General features: G+C 40.3%; 1 protein-coding gene across 1 annotated transcript in view; it reads right to left on the bottom strand.

Moving 5' to 3' along the window:
- The window catches only part of DNAH7 (dynein axonemal heavy chain 7), a 251,585-nt gene extending 238,527 nt beyond the window's left edge, over positions 1–13,058 (bottom strand). Inside the window, exons 1-2 of the mRNA XM_043444898.1 lie at positions 12,910–13,058; positions 8,547–8,609 (exon numbers count right to left, since the gene is read on the bottom strand). Coding sequence (XP_043300833.1) covers positions 8,547–8,609; positions 12,910–12,924 — 78 coding nt within the window. The 5' untranslated portion in view covers positions 12,925–13,058. The remainder of the gene's footprint in view (positions 1–8,546; positions 8,610–12,909) is intronic.
- Positions 13,059–13,637: the final 579 nt, after the last annotated feature.

Raw genomic sequence — 13,637 nt, 5'->3', positions numbered from 1 at the left:
AAAAAAAAAAAAATAGAAAGGATCAATGAAACTAAGAATTTTTATCTTTGAAAAGATAAAATTGATCAACCTTTAGCCAAATTCATCAAGAAATATATAAATAAAGGACCAAATAAAATTAGAAATGAAAAATAAGTTATAACTTATACCACAGAAATACAAAGGATCACAAGAGATTACTATGAACTGTTACATGCCAATAAAATGGACACATGCCTAGAAATGTACAATCTCACAAGACTGAATCAGGAAGAAATAGAAAATTTAAACAGACCAATTACCAGTAATGAAACTGAATCAGTGATAAAACAAAAATTCTTCCAAACAAAATTGTGGAATAGGCAGCTTCACAAGCCAATTCTACCAAACATTTAAAGAAGAATCAGCACCCACTTTCTCAAACTATTCCAAAAACTTGCAGAAGGAACACTTTCAAACTCATTCTGAGGCCAGTATCACCCTGATAACCAATCCAGCCAAAGATACCACAAAAAATAAAATTACAGGTCAATATCACTGATGAACATAGACGTAAAAATCCTCATCAAAATTGTAGCAAATCAAATTCAACAATACAGTAAAAGAGTCATATACCATTAATAAGTGGGACTTATCTCGGGGATGCAAGGATAGTTCAGTATTTGCAAAATCAATCAACATGATACACATTAGCAAACTGAATAAAAACCATATGATCATCTCAATAGGCGCAGAAAAAAGTCTTGGACAAAATTCAACATCCATTTATGATAAAATCTCTCAAAGTGGGTGCAGAATTAATATAAGTGAAAGTGTTAGTCACTGAGCGATGTCTGACTCTTTGCAACCCTGTGGACTGTAGCCTACCAGGTTCTTCTCTCTATGGAATTCTCCAGGCAAGAATACTGGAGTGGGTTGCCATTCCCTTCTCCAGGGGATCTTCCCAACCCAGGGATCAAACCAAGGTCTCCTGTATTGCAGGTGGATTCTCTACCATCTGGGCCACCAGGGAATATGCCTCAACATAATAAAGGCCATGTATGACAAGCACACAGGTAACATCATACTCAACAGTAAAAAGCTGAAAGAGCTTTCTTTAAGATTAGGAAAAAGACAAGGTTGCCCACTCTCTCCACTTTTATTCCGCATAGTATTGGGAGCTCTAACCACAACAATCAGACAAGAAAAGAAATCCTAATTGGAAAGGAAGAATGGAAACTCACTGTTTGCAGACAAGATGATACTATGTATAGAAAATTGTAAAGATGCTACCAAAAAATTACTAAAACTCAATGAATTTGGTAAAGTTGCAGAATACAAAATTAATACATAAATCTGCTGTTTCTATACACTAAAAAACTATCAGAAAGAGAATTTAAGTAAACAATCCTTTTACAATGCAATGAAAGAATAAAATATACGAGAAAAAATATGAGGAGGCAGAAGACTTGTACTTGGAAACTGCAAGACACTGATAAGAAACTGAAGACAAAGAAATGGAAAGATACAGCATGCTCATGAGTGTGACTGGACCAAACTACCTCTTTTTTGTCAACTCTATCTTAGGCCCACTGTCCAACCCCTTCTCCTTTATACTTGATTAAGCTTTAGCCTAATTCACAAGGAATCTGCCCAAGCCAGATGAATTCCCATTCAACTTTGACCTTTGTCTTCGTCTGATACCTGAAAACTGGAGATGTGTTTTCGCTGACACAGATGGTTAATGGTCATAAGACATCCAAGCGGAGGAAAAATCCCCAGTTCCCATCTGTGCGGACATGCTTCTCTCCAGTAGTCAGACCCTATCTTTAGCTTTGGTCCTTTTAAGCTCCCCTGCACCCTTTCAGTGGTTCTAAGTACACCTGTGAATGCCTCTAGATCATTTGCTCCATATTTCCTGCCTGTGTGTAACTTACCCACATATACTTCCTACCTGCACTTTATGAATTGCCTGTCTCATTTTTCAACCTCAAAGTTTCCTCTCAGTTTATAAGGTATTATTCAGTATCTCTGACTCCCAATATCATGGGTTGGAAGGATTATTTTATGTGGAAACACAAAAGACCCCGAAGAGCTAAAACAATCTAGAGAAAGAACAAAGCTAGAGGTATCACACTCCTTTATTTCAAATTGCACTGTGTGTCTGTTTTTGACTACTGTAGTTTTACAGTGCATTCGATTGAAACAACATTCAATTAATCTACAGCAAAGGAGGCAAAAATATGCAATGGGGAAAGGCAGTCTCTTCAACAAACGATATTAGGAAACTGAACACCTATATGCAAAAGAATCAAACAGGACTACTTTCTCACACAATATAAAAGAAAACTCAAAATGTATTTAAAGACATAAATATAAGATCTGAAACCATAAAACTTCTAGAAGAAAACATAGGTAGCATGCCTTTTCACATCAGTCTTAGTGATATAGATATATAGATATAGATATAGATATAGATATACATACATAATTTTTTTTTGCTATGTCTCCTCAGGCAAGGGAAACAAAAGCAAAAATAAACAAGTGGAGCTACATCAAACTCAGTTGCTTTTGCACAGCAAAGGAAACTATCAACAAATGGAAGGCTGACCACTTCCAAAATCAGAAAATTTGCTTGTAAATGATATATCCAATAAGAAATTAATATCCAAAATATACAAGGAACTTATAAAACTCAATGCTAAAAAACAAACAACCCAACTTTTAAAATGGGCAGAGGACCTGAATAAACATTTGTCCAAAGAAGATATACAACAGCAAGATCCCCTATGACCCACCTCCGAGAGTAATGGAAATAAAAACAAAAATAAACAAGTGGGACCTAATTAAACTTAAAAGCTTTTGCACAGCAAAGAAAACTATAAACAAGGGGAAAGACAACCCTCAGAATGGGAAAAATAATAGCAAATGAAACAACTGTCAAAGGATTAATTTCAAAAATATACAAGCAGCTCATACAAATCAATACTAGAAAAACAAACAACCCAATCAAAAAGTGGGCAGAAGACCTAAACAGACATTTCTCCAAAGAAGACAGACAGATGGCTAGTAAACAGATGAAAAGATGTTCAACATCACTCATTATTCAGTTCAGTTCAGTTCAGTTGCTCAGTCATGTCTGACTCTTTGTGACCCCATGAACCACAGCATGCCAGGCCTCCCTGTCCAACACCAACTCCTGGAGTCCACCCAAACCCATGTCCATTGAGTCGGTGACTCCATCTAACCATCTCATCCTCTGCCGTCCCCTTCTCTTCCTGCCTTCAATCTTTCCCAACATCAGGGTCTTTTCAAATGAGTCAGCTCTTCACATCAGGTGGCCAAAATATTGGAGTTTCAGCTTCAACATCAGTCCTTCCAATGAACACCCAGGACTGATTTCCTTTAGGATGGACTGGTTGGATCTCCTGGCAGTCCAAGGGACTCTCAAGAGTCTTCTCCAACACCACAGTTCAAAAGCATCAATTCTTCGGCACTCAGCTTTCTTTATAGTCTAACACTCACATCCATACATGACTACTGGAAAAACCATAGCCTTGACCAGATGGACCTTTGTTGGCAAAGTAATGTCTCTGCTTTTTAATATGCTATCTAGGTTGGTCATAACGTTCCTTCCAAGGAGTAAGCATCTTTTAATTTCATGGCTGCAGTCACCATCTGCAGTGATTTTGGAGCCCAAAAAAATAAAGTCACTCATTATTAGAGAAATGCAAATCAAAACTACAATGAGATATTACCTCACACAGTCAGAATGGCCCTCATCAAAAAATCTACAAACAATAAATGCTGGAGAGGGTATGGAGAAAAGGGAACCCTCCTGCACTCTTGGTGGGAATGTAAATTGATACAGCCACTATGAAGAACAGTATGGAGATTCCTTTAAAAACTAGGAATAAAACCACCATATGACCCAGCAGTCCACTCAGAGGCATATACCCTGAGAAAGCCAAAATTGAAAAAGACACATGATGTTCATTGCAGCTTTATTTACAATAGCTAGAACATGGAAGCAGCCTAGATGTCCATTGATGATGAATGGATAAAGAGGCTGGGGTACATATATACAATGGAATATTACTCAGCCAGAAAAAGGAATACATTTGAGTCAGTCCTAATGAGAAAGAGGCTGGGGTACATATATACAATGGAATATTACTCAGCCAGAAAAAGGAATACATTTGAGTCAGTCCTAATGAGATGGATGAACCTAGAGTCTCTTGTACAGAGTGAAGTAAGTCAGAAAGAGAAAAACAAATATTATATACTAGCACCTACATATGGAATCTACAAAGACGGTAGTGAGGAACCTATTTGCAGGGCAGCAGAGGACAGAGATGAGATGCATGGACACAGCAGCAGGGGAGGGAGAAGACGGTGAGATACATGCAGTTGTGTCTCAATAAAATGGGAAGTGACAAAGAAGGGAGTGAAAGAAAACTGCAATGATCTTCAAACAATACTTCCCAGAGAACAAACACCAGATTAGGTGACTGTTTCATGCATACACCATGTTATACCACAAACGACTCTGTTTTCTTTAATCCCCAGTGGGCTACAGGGCTTAAAGGGAAACAAGGGCAAAACATATATGAGCTAAAAGTGCAACGGCTGTCCTCAGAGTGAAAGGCTTCCCTTTGGAGAGAATGAGGATGTAGCAGAAGCTGACGAGTACAGCTGCAAATGATAGAAGGAAAGAAACATAAAGCCCAAGTTCCCTAAAATTTTCATACTGGGACATTCAGGATGAGGTCTATTGCATTAGAGCTACTACAAACGTACAAAACGTCTTGCTTAACCCCAGCCTTGTGTACCAATTCCCATACACCTGACTTCTTAGGATCTCTACAGCATCCCTTTGCACACTAAGCTACCACCCCATTCTCATCAGCACCCCAGGCAGAGGGTGGTGAGGGCCTTCATGTTTTTCTCTGCCCTGCATTGCAGCAAAAAAATTATATATATATATATATATATATATTTTATAAATAGTGGCCCTCTGGTAAACCAAAAAGAGCAGCCACACATTAGCCAGAACACCATCTAGCTAAGTAATGCTGATCTTCAATAACATCAGAGGGGCGAATTTTAAAGAAATATCTACATATTTTCAATGCTGACAAGCGATTCACGAGGTGACTCAGACACAGGCCACTCCTTCCCTCCACTTTGTAACTTCTGAGAGGCTGAACTGAGAATTCCATTGATTTTTCTATCTAGACAACTCCTGCCTCACTTCCTTTCACATCCTCTTGGCCTCACCTCTTGACTTCACATGCGGCTGCAGTGAACAGTTCTGTATTGCCTTCAATTCGTGCAGGAAGAGCGGAGCTTTCCGCTCAGGACAGTATCTTATGCTTTGTGCTGTGAGGCTTCTTTGATGCCATAACATGGGGGCTTCCCCGAAGGCTCAAGTGGTAAAGAATCTGCCTGTGATGCAGGAGACGTGGGTTTGATTCCTGGGCTGGGAAGATTCCCTGGAGAAGGAAATGGCTACCCAACTCCAGTTTTCTTGCCTGGAGAATCCCATGGGCAGAGGAGGCTGGTGGGCTACGGACCGGAGGTCACAAAGGGTCAGACGCGACAGGCATGCATGCACAAGACCCTCAGGGCAGCCCATTCTGCACTCACACGTGAGCAGCCGGAATCAGGTGGAATATTAACGTCCTCGTAAAAATAAATGGGGGAAAAAAAAAACGTAAGAGGAAAAATAAATAAATAAATTAATTAAATAAAATTTAAAAAAATAATAAAAAATCCTCAGGAGGGACCTGCATCGACACAGGATGACAGCTGATGGGTTAGATGCCACCAGCCTCCACCCTAACCATCCTCAGACGTATGAAGTTCAGGACGATCATCCCAGCTGCCTCATACTGGTTTATCCAAGCTCTACTCTCCCTGACCCTTACTCCTGCGTTCCGGGATCACCTCTGCAACTGCACACACGTCCCATCTCCAGGCTCTTTCAAAGGAGATCATCTAAGACATCAAAAGCAATGCTCTTCTATCCTTCCACCTCTCCCCGCTCTTCCACTCTCTCCTTCCTCCATAAAGGATTTCGGATTCGTGGGAGGGCTCTGAGTGAGGTGGGCAGCCAGGGTGAGTCAGGTCCCCGGCTCTGAGCGGCTGGCAGCTCCCAGTGCTGGGCACCCTCGCTTTTAACAAGGATCATCTCTGAGAGCATGAAGGTCTGTGATGAAAATCATTCGAGGTCTTTCAGAGAGAAAGGCCTTATATGCTCACATACTCACTTGGGCTTAGATGCCTGGGGCTTATTTTCTCATCGACTTTATGGGATGCAAATCCATAACTTTTTAAATAACAGCAACTTCTGCCAGTTGTGAGAACTCCAAACTTTGGGTCATCACACAGTATACTTAAAAGCTCTCTGGATGGGGGGAGCACACAATCCTAGAAGCTGATTTTGGAAAAAAGTGGGTGCTCTACTACAGGGCAAGCGGCCTGTTTCTTTATGACCCAGGGTAATCTGAGCAGCGCTGACTACCCCAGCCCCACTCACAGCACCTTTCTCCCTTCAGTGAAAGAGTCTACTGTCATGGAAGCTATCAGGGTAGAATAGGCTAAAAGAAAAACTGCTGGTAACTTCAGTATTTTCTGCAATCCCTCCCCACACTCACACCCACCACCACTGCCCCCCAGCCCCCCACCCCCGGCCAAAGAAAGAAAAGCTATGTATTGCTAAAACGGCCTGATGGCTCTAATTCTACCATTTGTTCTTCCAAACATTTACAATGTCTATTACTTAAAAACACATCAGTTTTTACCAAAAATTTAAATAAATGCAATCAGTATCTCCCCGTCCAAATCTTTAACATCAGAAAAGTTTGAGTGCAAATCTTAACATTCAAATGAAATTTTTTAAATAAAGGAAATATTTAAGAAATAACTTTCAAATATTACTTCTTAAGAAGACATAAAACTTATATGATACAAAAGAAAACCTGGAAGATACAGTCAAATATGAGCACAGTATAAGGTTTAAATCAGCCAAATAAGCATTTTAAACAATTAAATGCTTCACAGGCTACAAGGGATTATTAATCTCAGCCACTGAATATTTATTCAGTAAGTAAATTTAAATTTAGTTGGTATTTCTAAATCTATAAACTAGTAATATCTTTTTAAACTAGTTGCAATATTATCCCATTTTAAAATTTGTTAAATTTTTAAAGAGAAAAATGTCTATTCCATTTTACATATCTTTGTCTCAACACAGAATATTTTAGATATTTACAAAACTAAAGAGGATGCTATGATTTTATACAACATGGTATGATAATCTTAACATCATCAATACAAATAGGTTCACAATTAAAACATGTACTTTGAAATGTTGAAGCACATTCACCTAAAATATTTCTTTGGGGTTTTTTTTAATCTGAAAGAATCCTTAATTTCAAAGTATTGGAAATCTTCTCTGTATGAAGCCACTCACATTCCATTTCATAGTTCACTCTGAGATTTTAAAATATGTTCCAAAACAAATAATGTTTGCTTTGAACCTCCAGTCACACACAACTTCCAGGAATCACCAGCCTATAACTCAATGATATTAAACTCAATATAATTATTTGACAGTAAATCTTACTGCAGTAAAATCTAATTTGTCAAGCACTTGATCAGCTGAAAATGTCTCTTAACTAACTTTTCCACAGGAAAACGATAATTTAACATCAAAATCATGAGAAAGAATGCCAAGATCTAAAAAAATCTCCTGTAGCTAAAAGTGCTAAAAGAGACATCTCTTCAGAAACCAAGTTAGCTATTATCATTTTAAACTCAAAAGGGCTCAGAGAGATAAATGACTCTGCAACAGTCATAGAGCCACTAGTGAAAAACCTGTAATCCAATTCCGTGTTTCTCAACTCTAGCACGACTTCTGCTAGCCATCTTCATAATTCTTTTATTCAGAATACACAAGTATTCTGCACATACCAGGTAATTACAGCTTACAGCTCCTTTATTAAGACAGTTATTTTTCCTAAGATATACATCTCCTAGATATTCTCCATCAGAAAAGAAATGGGGCATAGAAGTTTTTAATCAGGAGTTCAGTAACTTATTTGCAAGTGTGAAAACTAGTAAACAACATTATTACAAAAGCAATAAAATACGTACCATACATCATATACTAACGCATATATATGGACTCTAGAGAGATGGTATGATGAAATTGTTTGCAGGGCAGCAATGGAGACACAGATGCAAAAAGCAGACTTATGGACGTGGGAGGGAGAAGGGAGGAGGAAGGAGGGGGCGGGATGTGCAGAGAGTAACATGCAAACTTATCACCACGTGTAAAACAGACAGCCAATGGGAATTTGCTGTATGGTTCCAGGAACCCAAACCAGGGCTCTGTAACAATCTAGAGGGGTGGGATGGAGAGGAGAGTTGGAGGGAGGTTCAAGATGGAGGGGACATAGGTATACCTATGGCTGATTCTTGTTGAATCAACAAATCAACATAATTCTGTCAAGCACTTATCTTTTGATTAAAAAATAAATAAATTTAAAATTTTTTAAAATGATGCGATATTGGTAAATTACCGTAGACAACTGTGGTAAAAATCTGACTTGCGTCTTGTATTTTTCTTTGCTGGGCGGTTTATCCTGTATGAAAAAACACACACAAACCAAACTGTTACTCTCTTAATGCTGAAACTGATTAATTCAACCAAATGTTATCAAGTGCTTAATGTAAAGTAAAACACATTACCATCTAAAATATATTAAAACATACTTTACAGATAGGATATTGTGTACAGAAAATCATAAGAAATCTATAAAAGATTATTATAGTTAATGAATGTTCAACAAGATCACAGGATTCAATATTAATACACAAAAATTGTATTTCTAGATGCTCTAATAACAGTGAACAAATAAAAACTGTATTTCCAGATGCTAACAATGAATAATCCAAAATTTAAATTAAGAAACTAATTTACAACAGTATTGAAAAAGATAAAATATTTAGGACTCAATTTAGCAGAAGTGCAAGACCTAGCAATGGAGAAGACTTCCTGTTATTAATCCTTAAGTGCCATCTTATCTCTATATTGGTTTCCTCCCCTAACCTTGTCCACACCTCTCCAAATGGTCTTTTTATAAGTCTTCCTCAATTTAACCCTTCTGAGCATGCCATCTGTTTCCTGTTGGGTTTCTAATATAATATTACATTATCAGAATTAAAACTGCTTAAGAGTTAAGGTCTTCCTTAAGTAGTTTGGCTTGGCCCTTAGCTTTTATTTTGATTTTCAGATACTGGTCTATTGGAAGATATATTTTAAGCCTGGTATAATCCAAATTTAACCATTCTGATGAAATGATCAGAATCTATGAATGTGCCTGGTTAAAATCAACAATAATGTTATGAAGTTCTCTGATTAAATCAACTACCACCTCTCAAAAGTTAATAAGGTTGATTTAAATATAGTCATCATATGTTCTGAGTTATGGTTGTTAAAATTATCACCAAGCTGTTGGTTTCATACCCAACTGTTTTACTCTCATCTCCCTTTTAAGCAATAACATCAAGAAGACAGGATGAGGGAAAACAGAATGAGCATCATATAAATGCAAAACTACTTAATTTAACAACTAGAAAAAGCACTTGGGTAGAGATGGGCTGACAGTTTTTCCCTCTTCTTTGCCCACAATCTGTAGTGGATTTGGGGCGGGGGGAGCTTCATGCTCTTTGGATATTTGTATTTTTAAACACTGGAAAGTTCTTCAACTGAAACTCAAAATGCCTTATGTTTTAAGTAATTTTAAAAATGAAATGAGCAGTTGCAAGAGATTTATATTTCTGGTAAATACCTAACTTAAGAGTTCAAATTGCTATTCCTGAAAAATGCCATATCACTCTAAACCTTCCACTAATGAGCTGAACATATTAAAATCTCCTTCAGCAAATATGATTTTACCACCTGCTCACTTTTCAAACTAAATGAATACATAAGTAAATGTCACATAAAAATGGCATTTCCAAAAGTTTAATCCATTCTGTTTGTTTCAGGTTAAAATATAAAAAACTTCCACCTTTTTAAAAGGAAAACTATACTCAAACTTAGCATAAGTGAAAGTATCAAGAGTTTTTAAATTACAGATTAACCAAAGCAGTGAGAGAGGGACCTCTGCTGTTTAAAATAATATAGTATATAGAAAATGTGAATAATTCTAGACAGGCTTATGCCTGTTCATTCAAAAGCCCACTGCTTTTGCAGTAATATCGGTTCTTTTGCAGGGAGGGAAATATAATTTTCAAACATCACTTCTATTAAGATAAAGCAAAACTTAACTGCCAAATGGTTTTTAGTGGAAGCTTTTGAGTTGTAAACTGGTCAACTGGGGCTTTGTGAAATAACAGCTATTGAGAAACACCACTGCAAATATCCTAAATGTGTATTTTAAACTTCTACACCATAGAATATGATTCAAGATTAGCTCAAAGACTGATGCGAGCATCAAGAAAATACTGATCCATGTAATCTACAACTCAATGTTACTTTTAGTTTTCACAGTAAACTCTAACACTACCACCACCACCCCCTCAAATATTATAAAGCCTTGTAAAGGAAAAAATTATAGTTCAGTGTCAAACCAAGAAGCTAAGCAAAGTTTGCAGGCTTAAAAGCAACTGTTTTCCATTCAGTACCAGGGGGCTTAGAGGGCCTCTTCCATACAAGCGGAGAGTTAACCATTGTTTTCTAGCTAGCCCAAAATAAAGTCCACACTTAACGTCTTCCTATTCTCTTCTGACATTTAAAAGTTCGATCATTGTTCAGCATTTGTTTACAGCTACCCTTCAATTCAATAAACAGTTCAGTAAAGTAACTACTGCAACTACGTTACAGAGCAAGGCTCCTTGGCCACAGGCAGAGCAAAGCCAGAACAATGAGACCAGGAGGTTTGTGGCAAAAACAGGGCTTAACTCCCAAGGCAGCCAAGGGGGAGACAGGACAGCAGATCTCAAAGCTGGGGGCTGGGGTATTCACGGGAGAGCAGCAGGGCCTTCGGAGGAGGCCGGGGGCCTGGGGCCTAGGGAGAGGTGACTGGGAGCTGGTGTGGTCGGCGTCCTAATTAGTTCTGTGCCAGCTAAGTCCCTTCAGTCGTGTCCAGCACTTTGTGACCCCATGGACTATATAGCCCGCCAGGCTCCTCCTCTTGCCAGGATTCTCCAGGCAAGAATACTGGAGTGGGTTGCCATTTCCTCCTCCAGGAGATCTTCCCGACCCAGAGATGGAACCTGTCTCCTGTGGCTCCTGCCTTGCAGGCAGATTCTTCATCACTGAGCCACCGGGGAAGCTGCGAGGTGTAACTAAATACATGCGGGGAACAGGATCTGGGCTTCCCTGGTGGCTCAGTGATAAAGAATCTGCCTGCAAGGCAGGAGCCACAGGAGACGTAGGTTCCATCCCTGGGTCGGGAAGACACCCTGGAGGAGGAAATGGCAACCCATTCCAGTATTCTTGCCTGGAGAATCCCATGGACAGAGGAACCTGGAGGGCTTCAGTCCATGCGATCGCAGAGTTGAACATGACAACATACTGACTCAACAAGAACAAACAGGGTCTAAGGGTGGAGTTGTCAGCCCTCTGATGTCAAAAGGTCAGCAAGCCAGATACTTGCACATGGCCAGTTGGAAGGCCAGTGGGCTACCCAGTCTTAATTAGCTCAGACATAAATAGACACATCTGATTCCAACCTCCTGAAAAACAACACTGAGCCTGCAAGTCTTTTGTGGCAAAAATTAAAAGGGAACTTGATGGGTGAAGCCTGGTGAAATGGATGTGACTAACAATGATTAGCCAAGGTTTTGATGCTTTTGAACTGTGGTGTTGGAGAAGACTCTTCAGGGTCCCTTGGACTGCAAGAAGATCAAACCAGTCAATCCTAAAGGAAATCAATCCTGAATATTCATTGGAAGGACTGATGCTGAAGCTCCAATACTTTCGCAACCTGAATCAAAGAGCTGACTCACTAGAAAAGACCCTATGCTGGGAAAGATTGAAGGCAGGAGAAGGGGATGACAGAGGACAAGGTGGTTGGATGGCATCAATGACTGGATGGACATGTGTTTGAACAATCTCCAAGAGATGGTGAAGGACAGGGAAGTCTGGCGTGCTGCAGTCCGTGGGGTCCCAAACAGTTGGAAACGACTGAGTGACTGAACAAAGTTTTATATTCTGGAGAAGGGAATGGTAACTCACTCCAGTATTCTTGCCTGGAGAATCCCATGGACAGAGGAGCCTGGTGGGATACAGTCCATGGGGTCACAAAGAGTCAGACACGACTGAGTGACTAACACAAGGTTTTATATGCATCTTTTGTTACATGCCATGGGAATCTTGTCCTAAGAAGAAATTCCATTTGACACTGACCAAAGCCTGTCATGTGTGGTATGGTATGGCAAGGTATCTTTTATTATTTGAATTTCATAATATTCTTAGAAGGAAGGAAAAGTTGTTCTGATTCTTCCCTTTTGCATAAAAGAGAGAGAAGACAGAAAGATCAAGTGATTTGCCCAAAACTGCACCGCTATGAAGGGGCTTGGATTCCAATCCTAGAGCCCAAATCAAAGGCAATTCCCCACCTGGAGCTTTCCCCACCCAAATACACCCACCACTAGTACAATGGGGGCACTCTGGAACTGTAATTTAAACTGCTGACGCACTGCTCCACCGATGTGTTTCGTTGTTATGACAACACCAAGTACAGACGGTTGGGAAGAATACATATAAAAGTTTTCACCGGAAAATCTCAGTATCCCAGAGCACAAGTGCGAGAAAGAAGCTATAGCCGGCGGGGTCACACCTGGAAAGTCCGGAAGACCGAGGCTTCTATCACTTTTGAAATACTAGGGAAGCTTCGCCGCGGGGACGAGCCTGGCCCGGAGCCAACCTCTCACCTGCTCGCTGCTCATGGCTGCGAGGACGCGCTGGCGGCACCGGGTGGCCCCTGGATCTTTCCTGCCAGCGCCCCCACGAAGCCCCTCGGAAGAGAGATGTGACCCCCGGCGACACGGCAGTCTCCGCTCCCTCCGCTCCGGGGCGGTCTAGCGTCAAGGCTGCGTTCGTTGCTAAGCAACAGGCCCGCGCACGTTCCTTTTCCGGTCACCTGGTGCTCCTGGGCCCGCACGGTGGAACTAGCAGTGCGTTCCGGTGCGAGGCACTTTCCAAGGCGCTGGGTGGCGCCTGAGCCAAAGTGGTACTTCCGCAGCGGGTGCTTTGAACAACTAAGGGCGGTGGGTGCTCCTCCTTCTGCCTGGAGAAGTAAATACACTTTGATGACCATCACACTTCGGCAACCGCCTAAGAGCTGGGTGCTTCAGGTCCCTGCCTTAACTCCTATTTTCCTATTTAACGTTGTGCCTAGAAGGTCTCAGAGGACTGACTACTCATGGAATGAAATGATTGCAAATTTCACTGCTGATGTGGGCCAAAGTAGGAAAACAAAGCATGCACAGTCTAGAACAAGTAAACACCTTTCTTCTATTTTCCACGGGTTTCCAACTCCCCTTCTTGACTTTTCCCACACACTAGAAAACTATCCCTTGGAAGAAATACCAGAAAAAGAGCCATCAAGAATTCATTCAGTGGGAGGAGAGATATCCTGTTGGGGCCTTTCCTTCCTCTT

This window comes from Cervus canadensis, chromosome 24, assembly GCF_019320065.1.
Source record: "Cervus canadensis isolate Bull #8, Minnesota chromosome 24, ASM1932006v1, whole genome shotgun sequence".
Classification (NCBI taxonomy): domain Eukaryota; kingdom Metazoa; phylum Chordata; class Mammalia; order Artiodactyla; family Cervidae; genus Cervus; species Cervus canadensis.
Note: the sequence above shows the minus strand (reverse complement) of the source record. Positions and strands in the feature narration are given on the sequence as shown.